The sequence below is a fragment of the Astatotilapia calliptera genome, chromosome 17, assembly GCF_900246225.1.
Source record: "Astatotilapia calliptera chromosome 17, fAstCal1.2, whole genome shotgun sequence".
NCBI classification, from domain to species: Eukaryota; Metazoa; Chordata; class Actinopteri; order Cichliformes; family Cichlidae; genus Astatotilapia; species Astatotilapia calliptera.
The window spans coordinates 2,192,147-2,218,638 of record NC_039318.1 but is presented as its reverse complement, the minus strand read 5'-3'; the positions used below and the strand labels follow the sequence as shown (position 1 = coordinate 2,218,638).

At 42.0% G+C, this 26,492-nt stretch overlaps 1 protein-coding gene across 1 annotated transcript; it reads right to left on the bottom strand.

The window, feature by feature from the left end:
* Window positions 1–858: 858 nt before the first annotated feature.
* On the bottom strand, window positions 859–25,925 carry LOC113009661 (cAMP-regulated D2 protein). Its single transcript, XM_026148113.1, has 8 exons — window positions 25,368–25,925; window positions 22,237–22,438; window positions 21,674–21,807; window positions 19,316–19,443; window positions 19,036–19,154; window positions 18,420–18,560; window positions 17,973–18,145; window positions 859–3,669 (listed from the first exon to the last, which is right to left on the bottom strand). The coding sequence occupies exons 1-8, from the start codon at window positions 25,833–25,835 to the stop codon at window positions 3,217–3,219; spliced, it is 1,818 nt and encodes a 605-aa protein (XP_026003898.1). The 5' UTR covers window positions 25,836–25,925; the 3' UTR covers window positions 859–3,216.
* Between the last annotated feature and the right edge of the window lie 567 nt (window positions 25,926–26,492).

Sequence of the window (26,492 nt, the reverse complement as noted above, 5' to 3'; positions counted from 1 at the left end):
CAGAAGTGTTGTTTCTGGATTTGCTTAGTGCTATGTATTTTCCTTATGTCAGTTTCACATTTAACTTTATAGGTATTGTATAGGAATTTATTTTACTTATGTATTAATCACATTATTTTATTGTATGATACCTTGGTGCCACTGGATTTTAACATGTCTCACACTCATACAGTAAGACAGATGGTGGGGGTGTAGTAAGGAAGTTGGGGGAAGCAGACAACTCCACAGGAAGAGTCTTTTGTCTCTTCGAGGACTCTGGGAGGCAGCAAGGGAGTGTGAACCTTAAGGTGTGAAACAGCTGTGTCCTGCCTTTTGTTCCTGGAGAAGGTATTTAACTGAGAGCCATGCTGGACTCAGGGAGACTCTGCTGACCGTCTGTCCCGCGGTCATGCAGGGACTTCATCAAGCTTGGTTGTCTGTTCTTTGTGTGTTTGATTAAAGAATGTTAGCTACCGCTCACCGCTCGTCTGCAGGCTTTATTTAATGGAAAACTTCCACAACAATATACACAGATGTGAGAGTGGCATACATTTTAAATCAGTTCACTGACTGAAAGCAAGAACACATAATACACTTATTATGTCAAACTGTTTTTAACCCTCCTAAGACCCAAACTTTGTCATGGCATGCATTTTTAATTTCTCTCTGCTATTTGGGCTGATTGGGACCTGATGAATGTAAAAACAAAGAATTATCTGATTTTTTTTTTTTTACCTGATTTTTGTTTCTGAGAAAAAAGAGATCAACATAAGAGGGCATTCATTTAAAATTTTGAAAGAACAGTGGCAGTATAACGTCCTCGTAAGTGGATATCAGGCCCATGTAGAGCAAAAATTAGTATTTTGGTCTAGACAACCCAAAATGTGATGTCCACATATTGGGACGCCAGGTCCTAGGAGGTTAAAAGTTGAACGAGCCCAATTTGTTTTGAGAAGGACGCCAGTGGACAGCGTGCTGCTGTATTCTAACTGTCCCAAGCAGCATACTGGGCAGCGAAGGCTGTCATCTGATTTTTAATTGCAAATGCAGTGGCCATAATCAGATCTTATTGGAATGTCTGTGCAAAGCCAACAACCTTGATCTGGAGCTGGAGACAGCCAGACATTGATTCCATAACCTTTTCTAAATTATACAGGCAACAGAAAGGATCGTGTCTGTTTGTCCCCTCTCGCTCTCACTCCATCTCCCTCTTATCAGCTGTCACAATAATGAGCAGCAGGGTTTTTTAGGGGGAGGGGGACAGCCTGTGAGCACAGCCTTTGGCGCAGTGTTGGGATGAACAGCAATTGATTAGCTGTGTGGCCATCTCAGACAGGGCCGTGCTTTGATACTGGATGACAGCAAAGTAAATGTCTGCTGAGATAATGAGGTGGCCTCAACACACCCTAGTGTGTCAGCGCGCTACCAGTCGTGTGTAAACAGCCAATAAAAATGGTCGTGTGTGTCTGTGGCATATATTAAATTGGCCCCAAAGGAAACAGGACAATTCACTGTGGCCTTTGTGCCAGTAGGGAGAGAGGCCACTTCAGTTGCTCTAGAAAGAGACAGGAGTGGTGAACGCCTGAAGGCTAAGGAAGCAGGCTTATGACAGGACATTTGCCAGTTAAGCTCCCAGATCAAGTGAAGGATTTGAAAGACTTCAAACCACTTCTGTTGGAACGTAAAACTCATAAACTACAACTATTTCACACAAATTACTGCCTCCTCTGTTCTTGGATGATATGACAAGCTGTACCCTTATTTATGTAAATTTAGATTAGCATTCGTTGTGGACCCATATCACTTACTGGCAAGACTGATATGATGAGAATCATAACTGAATTGTTTTGACATAACATGTCAAATAAAATGTCAGTGACTTAGCTGAGAGCGTCAAGCCATTTACTTTTCACAACACGCAGATGTGTTGCTGATGGCCTTTAGGGTTATTACCTGGCTCATAAGGTACAATATAAAGTGGAGACTGACATGGGTTTAATTCTTAATTACTTAATAATCTAAGATAGAAACAATAGCCAGGAGAGCATAACAATGACGTGTGAGAAATGGTGCCACTGCAAGACTACTGGGGTTTGCAGGGGGTGCGAAAAGCAAAAAACATCACTGGCAGCCCAAATTTGAGTAGTACCATGCTGCCTTCTAGGGCTCATATGCAACAATTCCCTCTTTACCATTGCTTTGTGACTGGCAGTTAGTTCCAGTGACCCACATTTAAAGTAGAGTATTTACCATACTGTCATATGCCGGTCAGTGGTTTTCTCTACCAGCATTATTAGTTCAATTAATCTTCAATCACTTTGCCTTAAAGTCGCAGGTTATATAAGGTAAATAGTATTTCCAGGAAGGATTTGGTTACAGATAGGCAGCAAGATATGGTTCACCAGCTCACCACTAACTTGCTTAGTCAACATAAATCCAATTTCCTGTTGTTTGAGATATTCTGCATTTCTTTGACATTAGCCTGCATAGCAGACGTGATCCCAGAAACCAAACTAGCCTTCAATCAACCAATCGTCCTACTGATGTTCACCACTTTTACCAAATGCATTCGTTTTCCCCTTTTGCCAGATAGAACCAGCTTTCTTCTGGCTAAGTGTTTGATGCCAGTGTCTTATGAGTCATAACATTTTGTAAAGGGAGGCTTTTCTCTTAGAACAACACATGGCTGCAGGTCCTAATAAGTTGTGAGCAGAAATAACTCAGTGATGTGTTTTCAGGGCAGAAAAATATTTTGGACCACACCACATAGTTGACAAGACATTTCACTCCAGTCCAAATATGCAAATCCCTAATAAACAACAGAACAGAATGAGCAGGATTCCCCCTAAGCAATGATTTTTTGTACCAAACATTATGGTAATGAATTTGTGAATTGTTGTAATAATCCAGTCTGGTGACTGATATAGCTAAAAAGTACCGTCTGGCTGCTTTGCTCCTAGATAACAATTCAAGTCATGCAGACTTGCATTCAATTAGAAAAGAAATCTCGCATACAAACAAATACATGGTTTACTTGCAACAAACAAAAGACAAAAGGGCAGTACTGTAGTAACTAGCAAAACTCCATCAACTAACTAACTAACTAACTAACTCTAGAGCAAAGCTAGAGCAGACATCTACACATCCTACTTTTAGAAACAAAACAATGCAGGGAAAAGAGCCATTCTTTTGACTCTAGTTTCAACAAAAGAACAGCATGCCCAGCCTGTTCCCTCTCTAGTAGATGCCCAGCTGGTCCCAGAAATCACATATATGGTTTCTGGTTCCGGCTTGCGTATGGGAACGCACAGTGAGGTTCATGACCAGAAAGCCACTGGTGTCAGAATAGCGCGGCCAAATAGGCAGACGCTGCTCCCGGCAGAAAGTTGTCTGTTGGCTCCTGGAGGAAGGGTCGCCGGTGTGAGCGAAGGCACCCCAGTAGCACAGCATTCGATTGGACAGCAGCTTCTCCGACGGTGACAGGGTGAAGTTGGCCACAGAGGCTGAATGAAAAAGAAAGGGCAGCTCTGCACCATGGCAGGAATGCTCATAGCAGAAAGTGAGACCTGACCAGACACTGCGGTCCGAGATCACATGGTCAAAAACATACATCCAGAACTTGCTCCCCGCTGCTGTGCCAGCACATGCTGACCTCCTCGATGGACATAAGAAGACAAAATCCGTAACAATCTGAGGAAAGGAAAATAAGAGGGAGATGGTGAGGTCACATTATTTATGTCTTAATTGTTTTGTTATTAAATGTTTTACAAACAAGCATGTTGCATGAAGATAAAACCCACTAACTCTGATGATCAGCATTGTTTTTCCTGTAGTAACACCACCTGATCTTTGTGGTTTTTGCAGATTAAGATCAGATAAGACTGGAGTAAAACATAAATTATATAACTCCAGAAAACACAACCTTACTAATAGTACCACCCAAGTCCAATCAGACATCCCATGGGTGGGTTGGCACAAAATTGTCTTAGTGCCTGAACTATAATGAAATTTGGCAAATCTACACTCTCAGGATGATTTGTAAGGACTTTCACAAACCTGGACTTTTTATCAGCTTTATGAGGCATGGGAATAGAGAACCGGTTCTTGTAAAGGACCAGCTACTAGTACTTTAGTTCCTTGAAATTGTTGTTCTGCTTGCCTATCGGTTCTATCTGAACTTGTGCAATAGTCTGCTCATTGTAGGAAATGTACCAGGGGAGTGTGTGGAACTGTAGTCTATAGGTTTATATTGTTAGCTGACAATTATGCGTTTCAGGTTGTTTTGTAACAACTGCATCACTTAAGTGTTCCGGGTAATATGTGCACTACATTACTTGTTTGAGCAATAACGCCAACACTGATCATAACAAACAGCTGAAATACCTTGAACATGCAGAAACATTTGACCACACAGCATGCACAACAAGAACGAATACATGAATGTCATGTCTTTGATATGCTGCTTAACAATGGTGGCCACTCTCAAAGTGCAGCCACTGAGAACCTAATGAAAGTCGATAAGAGAATCGATAAGATGAGGTTTATATGTGTATGAAAGACGCTATTCAAAATTGTAAAACAAGCCTTTTGCTTGACATGCAGTTCACTCAATATTCCTCCTACAGTAATGGATCAAATCTTCATCAAACAGTTTTTTCTGGAACAATAAATGGTCATCATCATCTCACTCTTCAAAGTGAAGTTACTAATGAATTGCCTTAAACTCGCACTCATGTCTCTGGCCCTCTGCTGTAGTCTCAATTGTGAATTTCAAATCTCAGTAAAGCTCGATGTTCACCTTACCATTTACGGCTTAGAGAAAAGCACTGTGTCTATTGGGTGCTGCTTTCTGAGTGACAAGTTGCTACCACAAAGTCCTTTAGATTTGCAGTCAGATCCACCATTCACATCTATGATGCTCACCTAAAGTTTGACATTGGCAAGGGTCATGTCAAGGTAGGTAAGCCCACCTTTGCGAAAACTGTCATTTACTTATGACCACTCAAGCTTTTCAAATAGTACTTTATTTCTGCACTTTACCCATCAGTGCAGTGTAAAATATTTGCTCCCTTCTGAATTCTTTTTTGCAAATTTGCCAACTCATTTTAGATCACACACAAAGATTACCCTAGTAATTACCATATTCTTATTATATTACTATGTCTGTCTCGCTCCATATTACAGCTGAGATAGGCTCAATTCACCCCATGACCTTGAACTGGGGAAACAGAAGTGGGTGGATGGATGGATGCCTACTGCCTACCCTTTGCTTAAAGCCATAATAACCTTTGGGTTAAGGTTAAGTATGGACAAATTTCATGGCTGTATGTTCCATATGCTGGATATGTAGCTCTATATTAATTAACTAGTCAGATACTAGTATTGAATAGTATTAAGCCTGGAAACAAAATGAAAACAACCAATCTGATTTAAAATTAAAGAAACATCCAAGTCGGTACTTTACTGCGATTCTTGTGGAGTTTGCCGTGTGTAGAAAAGAAAAAGAATAACTCATTAGCCTTGCATCTACAAAGAGATGGGCTAAGGGCAGAGCAGCGAAAATGTTGTTCCCTCTCGGCTAAAAAGAAGCAAAGAAAATGAAGGTAGACTGTCTTCTCCTGCCTGTTACCTAGAAACCAATGTGTCTTTTTCAGCAGCACACAACCTGCACCCACACAGCTGAACATCTGAAAGCTGAAAACAACTTGCTGACTTTGACGGGACTCTCTCTGTCTCTCTCACTCAATTCTTTTTATTTACTTATTTATTTTTTGCCACACAGGTTTATGATCATGTCTCACACATTCAAGGCAATACGAGCACAAGTTATGTTTATTATATCTTTTGAAAAGAATTTCTCCTCACAACTTGGCACTATTTTATCAACCGATTCACACTACAACCTGGGTTTGCCTCTTATCTGTATTTAATTTAATAACGGTACAGTACTCTGTTTTTGGTAACCACTGTCCTTGATGTAAATATGTAAAAATTGTGTATGTTTCTGTTCTGTGTCTTGTGTACTGTTTGTTTGTTTATGTGTCTTTATCGCTGCTGTTACACCCAAATTTCCCCTTGTGGGACAATAAAAGGATTATTCTATTCTATTCTATTCTATTCTATTCTTCTCTCTCCCCCGTCCAACTTGCTCTCTCGTTGCTAAAATCTGTTCTTGTTTTTGGGCACGCTTCTTTTCTCCAGTGTCAGATTATTGTCATGTTCAGAAAGAACAAATGCTTTAAAAATTCCATTCAGTAACTGTTGTGCATTTGAACGTATTCATCTATGGATGCCGATCAGGCACAACATTCTGAGCACTGACAGGTGAAGTGAATAACACTGATTATCTTTTCACTGTGGCACCTGTTAGTGCGTGGGATATATCAGGGAGCAAGTGAACATTTTATCCTCAAAGTTGACGTGTTAGAAGCAGGAAAAATGGGCTGGTGTAAAGATTTGACCTGGTTTGACAGGAGCCAAGCTGTGATAGAAGACGGGGCAGAACATCTCCAAAGCTCCGGCTTTTGTGGGATACGGTGGTTAGTATCTATCAAAAGTCGTCCAAGGAAGGAGCAGTGGCAGCAAAAGAGGGAACAATGCAAAATTACCATGTTACCAAAGGACATTTCAATTTCAATTACTGACATTTTTATTTACATAAGAGAAGGCATATCACAACCATTTTCAGTAAATGTGGCCACTGAGGTCATGAGTTGGCTGTTCAGCAATGAACACTACTCATCTCCATACAGTTTCCAGGCCTTGACATCTCTCCTAGGCCACAGCCACCAGGAAGCTCTTTCCACCACTTTCCTAAATGAGTTCTTCTCTTGGGAACCCTTAAGCCTAATGTTATCTGGAGATTCCAGAATGGTTGAGCTGGGCCACTTCCATTGTAAGCAGTCATGTAATGCTGGACCATTTGCTGATACTAGATTGTTTTTTCCTAATATCCCACCTTCTGTTTTACTATTAGTTCCACCTTTGTGGTTTTATTTCCTACATGTGACCACATGATGACATCTGGTAAATACCACTTCTGAGACCTAGAGTGTTCCACCCAGACCGATCCTCATCTTCTACCCCTGGAATAACTTGCCCTTGCCTCTTTTCAGTAAAGTTGATTGTGTTCAATATATTGTTCTGTGTCATGGCACCATTGGTGCCATGGAGATAATGTTTGGGTTTTTTTAACATCCTGACAAGGTTCCTTTTGGGAATTTGTTTTAGTAAGAGATGAAGACGAAAGACAGATAGCAAACAGCAATCTGCTTAAATGCCAAGCTTGGGAGTAAAAAATAGGTTATGGCTCTTTTTCATTCAGGTTGTTTGATAAAACATCTCAAGGTGCACCAGAGAGGAGAGGTGCAGCATCTACGTCAGAGCCCAAGTATGAGATTTTTCCAGTCATCAGTAGAAATCACACAGAAACAACACTACCCAAGTTGCATCACTCTGTATAAAGCACACTGCAGGACAGTCCAAGCTTTGGCCTCACTAGGCAAAGCTTTTTCAGCTTAGGCATGTCAGGTTTGCTCTTTCATCATGGTGCACCCCAAAAAGTACTGTTCACACTGTGCTGTAGGACAAAAACAAGCTCAAGACCAAACTCTGAACTCTAGCTTGCTGTGTGCCTCTCACTAACTTTAGAGCATTATAGACTAAACCTGGTTAAGGGTCAGCTTCCTGATTCTTGTCAGACTAGCTCACCAGACTTCAGAGAACTTTTTGATGTCTCTACTAGCTTATGACAATATTTATTTATTTATTGCATTTTGAGAGGTTGGCTAAGATACGACAGTGGTCTGCCTCTGGAGTAAGTACATTTGAACAGTTGGGGGAGCTTGTTTTGCTGGGCAGTTATGGTCCACTCTTCCTAAACGAGTAGCTACATACTTGAATGAGGAGAAAGTGAAAAATGCTTCTGATGCTGCAGTGTTGGCAGATGAGTTTACTTTGACAATCAAAGGAGGTTGTGGTTGGAAGCAGGGAGATTGTCTTGTTAGTTGGGAGAAAGGGCCAACAGAATGCAATTACTAAACAAGACTCTACCAGCGCAAATTGAAACTAAAGTAGGACATGCAATTACTGTTTAGGTGAAGGGCACTGGGAAAATGAGTGCCCTTTGTTGCAGGCTGAGGCTAAATCTGCACAGGGAACTCGTTCAGTGAAACATTGCCTTTGCAGTTTTGGCTGCCCCCATTGAAAGGAATAAGGTAATAGCTGCTGTGCAGGTTCACACTAGGTCTGCGATTACTCCTGGGATTATTCAAAGAAATCCACTGGATTTCCAGTTCACTGACCTAGGGTATAGACCATACGTATCTGCAGGTTTAGTCTCATTGGTGGGTCATGACCAGAAGATAGCTGTAAACATTCTTAGAGACAGAGGTGCTTTGGATTTATCATTTATTTATCCCAGTGTTGCCCTCAGAAATTGATACTGGTTGCTGTTCTAAAGTCCTGGGTATGAGTTGAAATGTAATGACTGTACCGTTACATCATCTGTTTTTGTCATTAGAGCTAGTACAGGGTGAAGTTGCTCTTGGCCACCATCGTTAACCAGTATATCAACTCGGGCCGATCACCAAAACGGTCGCACGACTGAAAAATCGGCTCACAATGGGCCAAAAATCGCACAGTGTACGCCCAGCTTTAATGGGACATGCTTTCTGTCATCTCACATAAACTTAGAGCGGATGTCTTGAAGACGGCTCATGATTCCACTGCTGGACATTTAGGTGTTCAGAAAACTTATGACAGAGTCCTTTGCCATTTTTTTGGGCCAAAACTGAAAAAGTTCATTTCCTTGTTCATTAAAACAGGTCACATTTGTCAAGTGATTGGAAAGCCCAACCAAGCAATTGAGCACCTTTAGTCAAGTCAAGTCAAGTCAAGTCAAGTCAACTTTATTTGTCAATTCTGCCACATGTACAGGACATACAGAGAATAGAAATTTCGTTACTCTCAAACCCTAGATGAAATAGCAAATGAACATTTAAATATAAGAGAGTGATTAAAAAATGCAAATAAAATAATTAAAAAGTAAAAATTTAAATAATTACAATACCATTTTACGTATAACAAGAAAGCTATGCAATATACAATATACAATATAATGGGTAAATGACATTGAGTGTAAACCAGGCAGAGTAGTGCAAATAAGCAAATAGTGCAAATGGAGATTTAGTAATATACGGTAAGAGATAGTGTAACAACAAAGTCTTATGAGGTAATGGCAGTCCAATGCTCCACAAAGTGACTGGTAACTGGTGCAGGCCAGTGAGTGAGTCAGAGAGTGTGTGTGTGTGTGTGTGTGTGACAGAGTTCAGTGAGACCGTGGAGGAGAGAGGGGAGAGGGGGCAGAATCGGGAGGGAGTTAAGCTTCCTGACAGCCTGATGGATGAAGCTGTCCTTCAGTCTGCTGGTCCTGGCCTGGAGACTCCGCAGTCTCCTCCCTGACGGCAGCAGCTTGAAGAAGCTTTGCATTGGGTGCGTGGGACCAGCCGCTATGCAAAGGGCTTTTTTAGTGAGACGGGTGCTGTAAATGTCCTGGAGGGAGAGGAGAGAGACACCAATGATCCTCTCTGCAGCTCTCACTATGCGTTGGAGGGTTCTATGACAGGACGCATTGCAGGCTCCAAACCACACAGTGATGCAGCTCGACAGGATGCTCTCGATGGTGCCTCTGTAGAAAGTGTACATGATGGGGGCTGGAGCTCCTGCTCTTCTTAGTTTGCGGAGAAAGAAGAGACGCTGCTGTGATTTCTTGGCCAGTGCTGTGGTGTTGGTGTTGTACGTCCAGGAGAGATCCTCTGTGATGTGCACACCCAAGAACTTGGTGCTGCTCACTCTCTCCACAGACGCTCCGTCAATGGTCAGAGGAGCATGTTGGGTGTGCTTTATGTCCCATCCATCCATCCATCCATTCGCTTCTGCTTATCCTTTTCAGGGTCGCGGGGGGCTGGAGCCTATCCCAGCTGTCATAGGGCGAAAGGTGGGGTACACCCTGGACAGGTCGCCAGTCTGTTGCAGGGCCAACACACAGGGACAGACAACCATTCACACTCGCATTCACTCACACATTCACACCTAGTGACAATTTGGATTATCCAATTAACCTATCCCCACAAGCTACATGTCTTTGGACGGTGGGAGGAAGCCGGAGTACCCGGAGGGAACCCACGCAAACACGGGAAGAACATGCAAACTCCACACAGAAAGACCCCGGCCTGATGGTGGAATTGAACTCAGGACCTTCTTGCTGTGCGGCAACAGTGCTAACCATCGTGCCACCGTGCTGCCCTACCTTTTGAGCATTTGCCGATTGATTGTGTGGGGCCGTTACCCAGGTGAAAGGCAGGAAATATGTACTTATTAACAGTGATGTGTTTAACTACTCGCTACGCAGCTGGTTACCCAATACCCAACATTACCAGAGAGCAGTGGTTAAAGCCCTGTCACAGGTTATCTCGGTTTTTGGTATCACAAAGATTGTTCAGAGTGACCGAGGGACAAATTTCACATCAAGTATGTTCACAGAAATATTGAAGCTCCTTCAGGTAAAACATGCCCAGTCCAATCCTTACCATCCACAAAGTCAGGGAGCTATCGAAAGGTTTCACCAAACCTTGAAGTCCTGTTGCGTGCTTATTGTACAGAAGTGGATCGTGACTGGAAGGAGGGACTGCCTACCAATAACTGTTGGACGTAGAAACCAAAACAATGAGGGACTGGCTCATGCTAGTGGTACGAGAAGTTACTCAGGCTGGGACTGGGTTCAGCCCAAATTAATTGGTTTGTGGTCACACTGTTCAGGGTCGACTAGCAGTTTTACAGGATGATTGGAAGACACTGCGGCAGGTGTCAGATCGAAATCATCTGGTTGCTACTCCCAACCACAGAAGGAAATCACTTTTTCATGCATACCTGTTAAAGCCTTATTATGTCTGTGCAAGTGGTGCAGAGGATGTTACACCAATGCGCGCCTGGCGATTCCATTTTACAGGGACATCTGAGTCACCCAGTAACTTGGTTGCTTTGTTGGGATTGTTGGCTACTACAGATAATTCTGTAAGAATTTTCCACTGTAGCTTCTAACCTTCTCGGCTACAAGCTTACGATTTTTTGGACGCCACCTTGTCAGGAAGGCTTTCAGGAAGTGAAAATTTTGATTTCCTCTGTACCTGCTCTAGCGGCTCCCTGCATGGATAAGCCACTCAAACTACAGGTAGATACTGGTATGGTGGGAGCCGAAGCTGTTCTGTTGCAGGAGGGGGAGGATGGAGTGGACCTTCCTGTCAGTTTTTTCTCCCAGAAGTTCAAATTATACCAAATGAACTACTCGATAGTGGAGAAGGGCGCATCGGCTTTAATATGGGCTCTACAACATTTTGAAGTGTATGTAGGGGCAGGGGGGAATCCTGTTTTAGTTTACACAGATCACAATCGCCTCACCTTCCTTCATTTTCTTCAGAATCCCCAGAATCCCAATCAGCGTTTGAGATGGTGCCTTTTCTTTCAGCCATATAATCTGGAAGTTTGACACATAAAGGGAGCAGACAATGTTTTGGCTGATGCATTATCAAGGGCTGTGTCCTAGTAATACAACTTCAAGTGTTGGCAAAATGTTAACTAACGTCATGGCTGTCTAAGCCCTATTTTTATGGGTGGGCGCGTGATGGCCTGGTAGCACTGTTTGGGCCCTTTTGTGTTCCCTCCCCGCAGCACTGGTCAGATCGTTAATGATCTAACAGCACATGAGCGGTGGGAATGACCGGAGTATAAAAGCTAGATCCTGTAATCTCTCTGGCCTTCACTCTCTCTTTGGGAGGCTGCTCGCCAACCTCCAGACGCTTTTCTTTCCAAGCTCCTTGGACTACGATGACCTGGATGACCGAGAACCTTCACAGACATAAAAATCTGTACCACGTCATTTCTAGTAGTCTGACAGAAGCTGCCGCTTTACTGAAACTGCTCATAGTGATGGCAGCACTTCACACAGAGTCGATGAGCTTGTCAGTGATTCAGCTGAAATTCCCTCGCTTACAAAATCAAGTCTCATTTTTCCTTAGGACAGCAGAGGTGTTTATAATTCTGCCATAGCGAGACTTGTCACAGAGCTCATAGACTTGGTTAGTGGGGTTTTCAATGGGAACGAAGTTGATTATGTTAGTCGTATTGTTCAAAATGCACTCAGAAATACTGTGTTTGTCTAATGCAGAGAAAATGTATATACTCCATAAATATAAAAATTGTAGGACTAAAGCTGAGCTCTCCACATCTGCTTCCACTGTGACTGGTTTGCGCTGACCCCTGCGGGCCTCAGGAAAAGTGGCATTTATAGATAAGATAACTCTTTATTGTCATTGCACAGTCACACATAGTACAGTAGTACAATGAAATTGGAAAACTGTCCTACGTCGGCACTACATATAACACAACATGACACGATATGACACACCGCAACGCAACAAACAACACAACACAGTATATTAACTTATTATAAAGACACACAGTGTGTGTACGTGGAAGAGTAAGCTCCTGTTGTAATTTCACCAACTCCCTGCTGCAGAGTGAACTGCGACTGAATATTAAATATATCCAGCAGTGTCACCTCCTGACCGCCCTGGAGTTCCCTGGGGGAAGATACCTTCCATTCTGAATTGAAAAATGTGACAGAAACCTGCTGAAAGAAAGAAGAGTCCTGCACTGCCATGAACTTTATATTTGAAATGCTAACTCAGACCTGTAAAGTCTGAGGTGCATGTTTCACAGAGCATTTCACAATCTGACTTTGGGGTGAATTTGCTGGAAAAATCATTTCTGCTATTGAGTTAAGACACACCTGACTGCTTCAGACCAGCAAATCTTTTGCTTCAGTGCAGAAGTGGGCACAGCTGCTAATGATCAACTAATGAAGTGCCTTTGATTATCAGCCTCTTGATTCCTATAGAAGCTGTAAGGTTGTACTTCATTTTCCTCATGTGTATAGCTAAGGAATATATGAGGTTTGCTGGTTTTATTGGTGTTTATGATTTAAATTCAAGCAATAAATGCATCTTTCTGAAAGGTAAAAATGTTTTGCATGATTTTCCTTGGGTGGGAAAAGGCAGCACATAACCACAAACACTCACATCTACACCTACAGCCCGTTTAGAACATCACCTGAGACGGCCACAGTGAAACATGAAGAACATGAAAACTCAACAAACACTGCTGGAAGATCAGAAATCCAAAACCTTCTAGCTGGCAACAGTGCTAACCTCTGTACACCATACTGAGACTGAAGTGTGGAACCAAGTCTTCCAAACATACGTTTGGACAGAAAAAGAAACTTTCCAGTTAGTAAAAACGCAGCAAACGCTAAACATTAGTGTCACACGTGTGAAAAACGCAGCTCAAAATGGCAAAACAAGACTGATGCCATGTCATCAGTATGCTTCTTTAATTTTGTGGCAATTATACCTCTAATAGTTCATTCTGAATTATTGCAAATATGATGATGGTTATTTATAAGGTAGAACATATATATTTTACTTTTCAGTAAGTCGAAGTTACCCCCATGGCTCAGTATCGTTTTGCTTCAAAGCCACAATTTTGGAAAACATGCTACCAGTAATGGTACTACTACATATTGCAAGATAAAAAGCTGGCTAGCTGCATGTTTAATCTCAATCTGGCACTTGTATTTATTGCAGTTTATCTTGATTTTTGGACAGATACATTCTGACTTTGGATATTTCATTTTTTGCTTTGTTTAGTCTTTCTGGAAATAGCTGGCGTTTTAACTGGAAAAATCTCCAGCATGTTTGCCAGCTAGTTCCTGACTTTATTTGCTCCCGACAGATAGTGCTGAGTATACCTCAGGCTATTTACTCTGGATTTATTAAAGCTCCCTCTCTGAAAGCAGCTACTTGAAAATGAGGTTGATGACATCAGTGAGACTAAACCATAGCTGTTGGACGTAGGAACCAAAACAATGATGTAAGTGATGCTAAAACACTCAGTGGGGAACTGCAAAGTCAACAGCTAATTCTCTGTGGGTCAGTCACAATGACTAACACTGCTCATATTACATGTAGCAAACGTATTACAGTTTTTAACATCAGTGATTATGACATTATTTAAGATTACACTCAGGTGACAGTTGTTTTTATATACTTAGTTTGAGCTGATGCAGTATAACACAGGCTGCAAGAGATTGTACCTTTATGGAGTTTACAATCTTATAATCATTTTGAAGGCCAATCAGAGTACGTCATTCTAAGAGATGTTTTTGTTATTCACTCTACTCGCATTAATACAAACAGGGTGTCTTCCTCCAGTCATTGCTTCCTCCTCTGGAAGCCTGTCCTCTACTTCATCTGTGATTCCTCAGCTCGTCCCCCCTGTCATTGTAGATGTTCAGGAGAGACGAGTTGCTTCTTAGTGGAGCAGTCAAGCTGAATCTCAAGCAGACAACCTCCCTGACTCCAGGTGGTCCCAATGATTCACCCATACAAATGATGGAGGTGAGAAAAAAAATACTGAATGAGAGACAGTGGAGCTGTAGCTCCCTCTGTAGGCAGCGTTAAAGCATGTTGTTTGATTTCCACTGAAATCTGGAAGGTTACTTATAATGCCAAAGTTTGATGCGTGGTGAAATCTTCCTGTCTTTTCAGTCTGGTCATAAGGAAATGCAACATTTATTTCAAACCAACTTCAGCAGCAAGAGTTCAATTGTTTTCAGTTTCCCATCACTCATTACACACAGACAGGCGGCAGACAGTACAACACAGCTGGGTCCTCATTACACACCAAGCACTGGCCAGGAGGGTTATCGATCCATACGTGATGTCCTGCCTCACACAGCCACGCAATGAGTAGTTATTGATGCATGTGTGTGGCAGAGTGTGTGTGAGGATTTACTGTTCAGTCTGTGAGCAAGAGGAGGAATGGAACAGAACAAAACCTCTTCAGATGCAGCTCATTATGTAAATGCATCCTTTTTTTCTTTTACATAAGCTGTTTGACTTCTTGAACACAGACAGCGCATTAGGTTTGTAGAGATGTTCGGCTCTGCAGGTTCTTGCAAATTATTGGCTGAATGTAAAGCTCCCTGACACTTTCCTGACAGCCACCAGATAGAACAACGATAGAAACGAAGCCACAGCAAACGGAGGAATATTAATTATATGCAATTTGTCGGATCAAAAGCAGCATGCTTCAGAAACTTCCCCTTCTGTGAACTGAATATTTCTCTATTTCTGTGAACTCTTCTTCAAGTGTTAACCAGTGCACCCTGTAGCAGAGGAAATGCAAGCAAGGGACTCTAGATAATTAGCCTTTGGTCTCTTCAAAACTTTGTCTCTGGCAGGCAACCATAATTATTGTCATAATTTCAAGGTTGGCAATGGAGGCTAGGGGTTACACTTTTAATGAGTGAGGGAAAACATTTCCTCTTTATATAGGAACAGCAATAATAAATCACAGTAGCATGGCAGGAAAAATTCAAAACAGCTTCTTTAAAATACATTTCCCAGCAATGCTCGGATATTTGCACTGACCCCCGGTCCTGTGAAGAAGCACCCTTCACGAAGAAATGCAGGACAGCCTCACTGCACAGTCAGCTGTGACTGAATACTAAATAGGTGTCACCTCCTGACCCGCTCCCAGAGGCTGACACCTTACACTATTCATCAAAATCGCAGCCAGAATACTGCTCGGGGGTTTTCTCATTTTTCCCTCATCAAAATTAATGATAAACACAGCACACAAAGACGTTTATGCTAGCACATGCCAACATCAGACAATGTTGGTTTGCTTACCAACCATCATGTTAACCATTACAAATATCTGAAGCAATTTATCATAAAATTAGTGTCCGCTGGAAATTTAAGCTGTCATGAATAATTATTGATCTAAATCTGCTACTTCATTCTGCTGGTATGAAAAAAAAGACTACTACAAACAGCTGTAAGTGACACGTCTCCAAAGGTTGATTCTGTCCTGGCCTGACGAGGTGGCTCTTCTGTGTTGTGCCATCCGCTTCGCCAGAGGTTGTTTGGTTTCCCCGATGTATAAATCCTGGCAATCCTCCTGCACTTACCAGCGTACACTATGTTACTCTGTTTGTGTCGGGGGACCCGATCCTTGGGGTGGACCAGTTTTTGGCGCAGCGTATTTTGGGGTTTAAAAGCCACAGAGACCCGGTGTTTAGAAAAAATGCGTCTCAACTGCTCCGATACTCCTGACATATATGGGATCACTACAGGTTTTTGCTTAGGCAGCGATTGTCCTTCTCTCCTGGATCGGCTGGAGCTTTCTTTAGGTGCCTGTCCAGCTTTGACAAAAGTCCAGCTGGGATAACCACAGTTACTCAGGGCCTTCTTGATGTTCTTCTGCCTCCCTGGCTGCTGTGTCAGTGGGGATGGTGTTCGCTCTGTGTTGTAGCGTCCTGATGACGCCCAGTTTGTGCTCCAGTGGATGATGAGAGTCAAACCTTAAATACTGACCCATATGCGTAGGTTTCCGGTACACATCAGCTTTTAGATGTCCCCCATTACTGATGGAAATCTCACAGTCTAAGAAGGCTAACCTGCCACTTTTCATGGGGCCATTTATGTGATATAAGATTGGAAACCTGCAGTCAGCTGAGACTGAAGAAGTCACCTGGATGAGTGACGAAATGTTTCTCCAACTGAAAACGCTACGTCCAGATGGACTTACCTGGATGATTGAGAATGCATCAAGACGATGTAAGTGACATGGATTTTCTCCACCTGTTAAGTATGAGTGTGTGAGATAGAGATCAAAACCATGAGAGCTGTTGAAAAAACTAACAAGCTAGCACAGAGAGGACCTACGCACCAACCAGCATGTTCAAACCAGAAATTGAACTTCTTTTACATGTGGACTACATTTGACCTGTTTTCAGTGTTAAACTGCACACCAGCCCTACCTATATAAAACTGAGGCTTAAAGTCAAACATTGCATCCTAATAATATGGCACCATACTGGCACTTTTAAATATTTGCCAGTATGGTGCACTTTATATATTTAAAGTGGTAAAAGGTGTAAATTTTGATCATTTAGATTATTTCTTTTTTTTTCTTTTTTGCATATATAAATATTAGACAAAGATAGTGGGTTGTATGGAAGCCCCAAATGCAATTTCATTGTTCTTGACAATGACAATAAATAAATACTACTACTACTACTACTAAATACAAAATGTACTTTTTAAATGATGATTTCGTTTAATGAGGGATAGAAGCTATCTAAAGTCATACGTGAGAAAGTAAAAAATCTCAAAGAAACACCACCATCATGCCATATTTTGAGGAAACTTGAGAATAGATGAGAAAAACATTCTGGAAAAGTTTACAAGGTCGTTGGGAGGAAAACTTTGAACAGTGGTGAAGTTCTCTCCAAAATGACTCCAAGCACAAACACAACTCATCCAGGAGACCACAAAAGAACTGAGAACAACATCTAAACAACTGCAGTTTTCTGTTGTCTCAGTTAAGGTCAAAGTGTTCATCATTTACAATCAGAAAGCGACTTGGCAGAAATGGCATCTGTGTTCTAAGACGAAAATCACTGCTTACTAAAAAGAACAATAAAAGCTCAACTCACATTTGCTAAAAACTGATGATCCCCAAGACTTTGTGAAAATATTTTCTGGGTTGATGGGACAAAAATGAACTTTTGTTCAAGTTTTGTGTCCAGTAATCTCTGGCATTTCATTAAAAAAATATCAAATAGTCAAACATGGTGGTGGTAGTGTGATGATCGGGGCTGCTACAAGACAAGACTCTCTGCCAGAAAGTGCTGAAGGAAATGCCAAAATGCTTTAGCAGGGCTTTAAACGGGTCATTCAAGTTTGAAAACGTCTGCAAAATTCTGCAAAACAAAAGCAGGCCGAAATTCCTCCCCAGCCATGTGAAAGACTCTTTTCCAATTTAAGAGCAATACTAACACTAAAAAGACGGTATTAAACTCCTCTTACCTGAGCCAGCATATTTCTGTGGTCAGCATCCCTGTACAGGGGCAGGTACTTGTGTAGGATCTGTAGGGTGTGTTGTTTAAAGATGGCTGTGATGTACACGGTGCACTCCACTGTGGAGACTGGCTTGTTGAAGACCCCATACGCAAACAGAACCCCCTCCTCGGACGTTGTACCTGCAGGACAGAAAACAACATTACTCTAAAGAAACAAGTAGATGTCTGTGTTGCCTGTGGACTTGCTGTGATTCTTCTGCCCAATGGCTTTTCTGATTGTCTCTGTACTTAAAAATCAAACATTGCCTTCAGCTTTGTCATGATGTCGGAATTTTCATATCAAATAGTTGTATAACAAGAACCAGTGGGAGTTAAGCAGAAAGCTGAGAGAATAAAATATAAATCCTGAATAATAACAGTAATAATACAATGTGGTTTCTCTTATTGCTCTTACCCAGCAGTATTGGCTTTTCTTTCTGCCAGTGCCCCTTTTGAAAGGCAGTGACAGCCTGCTCTTTGATTAACTCCCCATCGATATACGGACCCCACGTCTCAAAAACCTCCAGAAACCTGAATGGGTTCAAAATCTTGGAACCTGGGATCAAAAACAGATTGGCAAGTTAAAACACAGAGGGAGAAAAGTATATTAAGCAATGCATCGTATGCAGTGTTATAAAAACTCAAAAGCCTATTAATGTGATTTGTTTGTCTAAGGAAGGGAGCTAAACTTCTTCTCCAGAGTGCATTTTCCTGCCTCAATTATAAGCTATAACCGTGAGTTCATCCATCCTGAAAACTGCTGTCGATGATGTAATCACAGTGATACAGATCAATAACAATGTCGGGCCTGCAGATATATCAAATTTATTCCTTGCTGTTAGACAGTAAAATTACTCTAATTGCCCCTTTAGAGGCTCATTGTTCAGTCATAATGATTTTGTTTACAAGTATCTCACTATGAACATGTTTTTCACAGTCATTTGCAGACAAATATACTATATCCTGCTTCCTTATGTAATATGTGGGCAGCAATGAGTGTTGCTCTAAATCTGGGGTTTGTGGCGTCCTACTTGTTTTCATCTGGGCGGCCAGGATGGCCTGCGGAGTGAGAGACAGCAGGCAGACAAAGTCGCTCACAGAGCAGTTCGTCTGTTTAGCAAAGCCTTTTCCCAGTTTCAGGGCATCATGTCTGGGAAAGATGTGCAGAAAAAAAGAAAATTACATTTCAGCTTGAAGTCATCCTGAAATGTGATCAAGATCTTTCACGTAATATAATGCTCAGCTTTAAATCAAAGCATGCATCTATCTCACATCCATGCCCAGTATTGCCCTGAGCTGTTAGTTCCTCACCTGGTCTTCAGAGGGATGGAGAAGGGCAGGCTCTGCAGGATGGCCTGGTTAAACAGAGGCTTGCTGCTTTGGATCATCAGGTGAAGGCTTACCGACTGAGCGCCTGCACTCTCCCCAAATACTGTGACCTGATTTTAAAAAAATGTCGCTACTTAAAATTCTTTAACTTAATTTCTGTTAATATTGCAAAAAATATTAATTTCATATCAAACAAAATACAAACAGAACAATGAAAGTTAGGCTTAGTAAATGTACGACATCTACATCCAGGTGATCGTAGTCTAAGGAGCTTGGAAAGAAAAGCAAGTTTGCTTCTTCAAGGAAACTTTGTAATTTGGAGTTGGCTTGACCTGAGAAAGGTGTCATGGTCCTGGGCCGGGTTGGCCCAGTATTCTTAGTTCTCTTGTATTTTTGTATTCAGTTCCCTGTTTAGGTTCTGTTTCCTGAGTTGCCCTGTTATGATGTTCCCTGTGTGCTTTCCCTTTGTGACTCTCACCCCCTGTGTGCCCCTCTATGTATTCATGAGCCCTTGTCCCCTTTCGTGTTTTATTCCATGTTTTCCCCAGCCTGTTATGTCTGTGTTCTCCCCGTGCTCTCTCTCCTCCTGTCTGAACCTCTGTGTACTTCCTGTTTGACTCTGCCCGTCTCCCGTCAGTGTTATGTTCACCCCGCCCTGTCTCGTTATGGTTATCTGTGTCAGCTGTGTTCCCACTTTCCTCGTTAACCCTCTGTGTATTTCTGTCTGCGTCTCCCTCTGTTCGGCGTCGCGTTCTCCCTCATGTTGTGTGGATCTTCCTGTGTCTACCTGAGAGTGTTAGTTTACTTTTCCCAGTTTAGTTTTGTATTTCCTGTGTTCTGCCGTGCCAGCATTAAAGCTGTGTTTCTCGAGTTCATCCCCGTGTCTGTGAGTTTTGCATTTGGGTCCCCCTCCTGCTTGCCACACAGCGATCCATGACAATCAGGGTGTAACAGAAATAACCTGTTCCTTACCAGGTAATAAAATAAGCTCAGATGAGCAACAAAAGAGGACATATTATACCATGTCATTATTTATTTAACAAAAATTAAATTAAGCCAAAATGTAGAAGACGTTTGTGAAAAACTGAGCATGCCCATAGAAAGTGAAATTATAAAGTAGACCGGTGCTGATAATCAAATGCACCAAACTGCATCAAACTGTTCATCAGCAAAAAACTTCTGCTATAAGAGCAGAGGTTCTGGCGCTTTGCTGGTCTGGATAATTCAGGTATAAACAGCATCAACAATAGTGGGCCACAAACATTGCCCTACAGGCCTCAGTTAGCATGGTAAATATGATAATGATAAAGGAATATAAGAGTTGCAAGGAGAAAGTCTCTTTTCACTAAAAAGAACATGGTTGCATGGCTAAGTATTGGAAGGTTGCATCTGAAAAAGAAACACAAGAATTCTGGATCAACGTCCTTTGGACAGATGAGACCAAAGTGCAGATATTTGGCTATAATGGACATTGACATGTTTGTTTGTTTGTTTTTGCCAAACAAAACAAAACACAGCATATCAGCATAAAAACCTCAAACAAAATGTCAAGCACGGTGGTAGAGAGGTGATGATTTGGGCTTATTCTGCAGACACATTATTGAGTCAACTTTCCTGTTTACCAAAGTATTCTAGAGAAAAGTGAGTCTGACAGCTAAAGCTTGGCCTCGGTCTTACAAGAGGACAATTATCCCAACCACACCAGCAGGTATACAACAGAATGACAGAAAAAGGTAAGAATTGTGATGTCAGATGATGTCACTGAAAGCAGATCTCCTTAAAATGGCCATCTAAGGGCACCTGAATGCTGTTCCAATCTGTTGTTTGTGAAGGGCAACAAATCACAACAAAGTTGGATTAAAAGAAAAGTGGAAGAGGTTCAAATAGCATGCTTTAAGTAGAAGGTTAATTAAGATGCTGCATTTGACAGGAGATAAACAAAAATGACTTTAAACTGTAAAAGTTACTCTAGCAAAGTCCAAGAATTAAATATGGAAATAGCATGAAACTTTTGGTCTAAACCAAACCAAGTGAGTTATCAAATTTGGAAATGTGTTTCCTTTTTTTTCCCTCTGAGATTATACTTTTCTTTAAATGTTTATACTTTATGAATTTGAGAAAATATGTCGGAGCTTCTGAGCATAAAGTTTACAATGAGTATCTTTAACTGTTGGAAGCAACTGCTTCACTATTTTCCCCACTGTGGTCATTCTCTCAGTATTTTCCCCTTTTTCTTCTTTTGTCCTGTTTTCTTACAATGTTTATTCCCACCTTATTAATAAATGCCTCATTTTAAAATAATTATCTTAGGTGTGTGTGTGTGTCTGTGTGCTTGCTTGCCTTGGCGGGATCCCCTCCAAACACAGCAATGTTCTGTTGGACCCAAAGAAGAGCTGCCTGTTGGTCCAGGATCCCATAATTCCCTGCAGCTGATGTGTGAGGATCTTTTCCCGACACAAGGAACCCAAATGCACCTTTAATGATGCAGGATTTCACATGATCAACAAGACGTAATTGACTCAGGCAAGACATTCATTTCCTCCGAGCTCCAAATTACTGTTCACATATCAGAGCTCCTGTTTTCAGTCTTGCAGGAAAGCAGAGTAATTACCAACAGGCTCAGCCATTTTAAAGTGGCACACAAGCATTATTCAGGCTCGTACTGTCTCACACACACAGACGCACACATGCTCTCTATAATAAGTAAATTCTTATTTTCACTAAGTGATTCCACGAGTTTCTTGTTGTTGCCTTTGAGACGTCCACTGCTAAAGTTCATCTGAATTTTATCCCTGTGTGCACAGTGAAATCTGACGTGGGATCATAGAGTGACACAGGCACTGAGATTCAAATACACAGGCTGTTACACACTAATGGGTCCATTTAAACGTAATCCTTCTTACCCAGTCGGTACTCCAGGCTTACAACAACACTGTGGGTGAAGTTACTAATGAAACGTCCATCATACAGAGGCTTGGAGGCAGAACCAGCAATGAAATCTCCACCATGGATCCAAACCATGACAGGCAGGTGGCTCTGCAGAGGAGAGCTCAAGTCCACATCCAGTGGTACAAAGATGTTGAGGTAGAGACAATCCTCACTGACCTTTTTGGAGACATTAGAGGATGCAGGTCATTCAATTTTTCACTTTTTGTTGTCACTTTTATCTTGTTTTGTTTTTTTCTTTTGAATTTAATACTTCTGGCCGTGTGTGACATGGATACATGGATACACGGATACATGGATACGAGTTAGGAGGCAATTGCCAGCCAGGTGAAAGGTAAAAACTGCAGATAGAATATAAATTATTTATTTAGTGTTTATGGTACAAACTAATTAGTAGGCTCACACAGCAGGTTTCTTATACTTCTTACACCTTATTTAGGACTGAATAAGGACATTTGTCCCCTTTGAGCACCGTCTCTTGGTTAGTGTACTCAGTTTGCTTACTCACATTTTCTGAATTAATTTTATTGATATTGTTTGTTAGTTGTTTTTAATAAAGTTGAATTTCTCAGAGGTTAGGTAGTCCCAGTGCTGCATATACGAGTGCTTGGATTCTCCACTTTTTGTTAAATGTTCTGGTTCTTATATGATGTTTTCTTACTTTACTGGAGCACTCAAAGCATTTTATATAACATACTTTATTTACCCATTTACACACATTCGTACTCCAACTGTGCAACAGCTTGGGGTTAGTATCTTGGTTGGTGGTTGGTGATCTCAGCCAGATCGAACCACCAACCTTCCAATTATTGGATGAGCAGCTCTACCTCCTGAGCTGCAGACTGTTCATCGCCTCAGTTATCTGCTGTCATTTTACCGACATACATTCTGCAGTTATTTTAAGTGGCTGGCACTTTTTTTTGTTGTTGTTATGTTTTTAAATCATATTTAGACAGAAAGTTGATTCAGAAAGCTTATTGTATTAGTGTAAGGACATAGTTCTTATTTATATACACAGATATTGTTAATAGTCTTGGTAGGTTTGCCGGTTTAAACAAACAGATGGATAACTGGAGCAAGTTTTAAAAACTCTTAATATCGCTAACTTAAATTACATTTGGATTTTGACTACGTTTCTACTCACACAAGACTATTATCAGCTGTCCTTTTTTTTTTTTTTTTTTTTTTTTTTTTTTTTTCTAAATGACATCAGAAACAGCAGTATGCGACATTACGTGATGGCAGAGCTTCAGTTCATCCTTTGTCTTTTTTTTTTTTTTTTTTTAATAAATAGGACAGGGGGAATGAATGAGAGAGAGAGGGGGAGAGAAAGAAAGAAAACCAAAGGGGAGAAGAGACGGTGAGAAGGGGGGGGAAGAGAGACAAAAAAAAAACAACTCCTGGGTCACCTGTATGGAGAAAAAAAACAAACAAACAAACAAACAAAAACAAACAGAGGAGACAGCAAACAACAAAGAGCAACATAATAATAGAGAAAACAAAGCACCATACCATCACAATAAACTAGCTAGTCATAGATATCAGTATTTACTAAGTAATAAACGATATTGTGCAGCACGCAAGATAGACAGCGCACAGTGTGCTTTGAGGCAGCAGCCAAGAAAGCTTTAGTCCGCGTCTGTGAATACCCATGTGTGCATACCTGTGTGGATCAGCATGCTTGCATTCCAAAGGTTTCTCCATGTAACGATCTGCTAGGGAGTGTGGGGGGGCCACAGCCCCGTCCTCCAGGGTGTGAAGCGGGTATGGAGGAGATCAAAACTCCAGACATCCAGAGGCCCCCAGAACACAAGAGACCATGGAAGACCAACAGAGGGGCAGCCGCGCCACTGTTCCAGTAAGAGCTGAGGAGAGTCCCAGATGAGGGCTCGCCCAGCAGCCGCGGAGCAGAAGTCAGGGGGAGTTGCAGTGACGCGCCCGTGAGCTCCGCCGGCCCCCAGCTGCGCCTGAGTGACCGAGCCCCAGGCCGAGAGGCCGGGGGCACCCCACCTCCAAAGGGGCCCGAGCGAGCCCCAGGCCCCAGGCCCCGACAAGCGGCCGCCAAGGAGTGAGCCAGTGTGTACCCGGACGCCCACCCCCAGACACAAAGAACCACCAACACACCGACACCTGATATTATCAGCTGTCCTTAAAAATCTGGCATACAGCAAAGTAGCATAACTGCTCTCCCTCATTGTAAATAACTGTACTAGTTTGGAAATTGTATTCTGTAAATACAATTTAAATATATAAAAAACAAATATACATAGGTTTTTATTTATAGATATTTGTCACTTTGAGAATCTTTTTGCTAAATATAATTTATTAACAATGGCCTCATAAAGTGACGCCGCTCCATGTGACGTGAGCCTTACAACATGGACTCTAACGACTTTCACTGGGCTGGATTGTTCACTTTTACTATAATGAAATTGGTTTCATCTCTAAGTGCAGAATTTAGCATCCATGGCTTCATCACACTGTCAGTGGCAGCTCTTTTGATCCACCTGCTGCATCTAACCAGTCTAATTGAACTGGATATGAAATATCTTTGACATGTGAAAGTTTGCGTGCACTAAGCCTATGCAAATTAAAATTTCAGTGTTATACTGTTAGTGTCATTTTATGATAATTAGCATGTCAGCACATTACGGGCGACCGTGGCTCAGGGGGTTGGGAATCGCATCTGTAACCGGAAGGTCGCCGGTTCGATCCCTGGGCTCTCTGTCCTGGTCGTTGTGTCCTTGGGCAAGACACTTTACCCTACTTGCCTACTGGTGTTGGCCAGAGGGGCCGATGGCGCGATATGGCAGCCTCGCTTCTGTCAGTCTGCCCCAGGGCAGCTGTGGCTACAACTGTAGCTGCCTCCAGCAGTGTGTGAATGTGAGAGTGAATGAATAGTGGTATTGTAAAGCGCTTTGGGTGCCTTGAAAAGCGCTGTATAAATCCAATCCATTATTATTATTAATCACAACAGCTATGTATTATCACAAAGCAGCAGAACAGAAGCAATTAAAATAACCACATTAAAGTGATATAAAAACATCGTAGCAGGATATAAAGAAATACAAGGTTGTAATACACCTACACTCTTAGGGCACTCCTCAGTGATAGCTTTACTGCAGAATTGCATACATGCGGCCCTGGGAAAGGAGGCATCATAAACCCCGTGCCAAGGACTCACAGGTCTGGGGGGCTTCCAGCGGTAAGCCCCAACAGGAGGACTTGCGTACGGAACACCATAGAATACATGGGCCTTATCCACAGTAATCCCCTTGATCTGGCCATCTTTGGTTATCACCACTGGTCCAGCAGCCCCATCTGTATCCTGAGTGACAGGTTTGTCCTTGGTTTGCTGTATGATTGCAGGGTCCCCCGGGCGTCCCAGCTCCTCGACGGAGTTTATCTCAAAGTCTCGGTTGATGATGAACGGCTCGGGGTAGACATTTCTCAAAAAGCTGACAAGGTCGATGTCATCATCATTTTTTGTAACTCCTCCAGAGGAAAGCTCTAAACTCAGTGTGCACAGCAGCAGCAAACAGTGCCAGTTCTCCATATTGTGATAGAATACTCTTAATACTTCCCCAGACCAGCTGCCTGGATCATGATTTGACTTGACTTATGGCTGCGGCCCTCATACGCCTGAAACTCTCTGCACACTCTGCATGCTTGTGACTCCAATTTGCCTGGTTCCTTATTAAGATTAAACAGACAAAAGCTGCTCTGTCTTACTGTTGAGTGCTGTCCAGTAGACTCTGAACAGCTGGATGCAGACTCTGCGGTGCAGGACCACTAATAGAGGACGAGTCGTCTTTCCTTTGCTTAATGTAATCGCAGTCACGCACAAATGGTAAACAGGGATGAGCCAAGCAGTGGGCTCCATGAACGCCGGTTTCTGTGCTTATATAAAAATCTGTTTCTCCTTTACCATTCAGACTTATCAGTCACTGATGTATAATTAAAACCAATACATTTATTAATACGCTTTTCTTTACAGGCAGAGGACAGCAAACACAAGGTACACAGTGCCATCTACAGGCCTTATGTACAACAACATGCCACAGTTATTCTGTAATTGGGGTTATGTCATAGAAAAGTATGCTTTGATTTTTAATTTTTATTATTTTATTTTATTAACACACATTTCCCCCTTTTGGAAGATCTCAATCTTTAGCATGTCGGCTGTTCTCGAAAAGAATTAAAAGTCGAATTT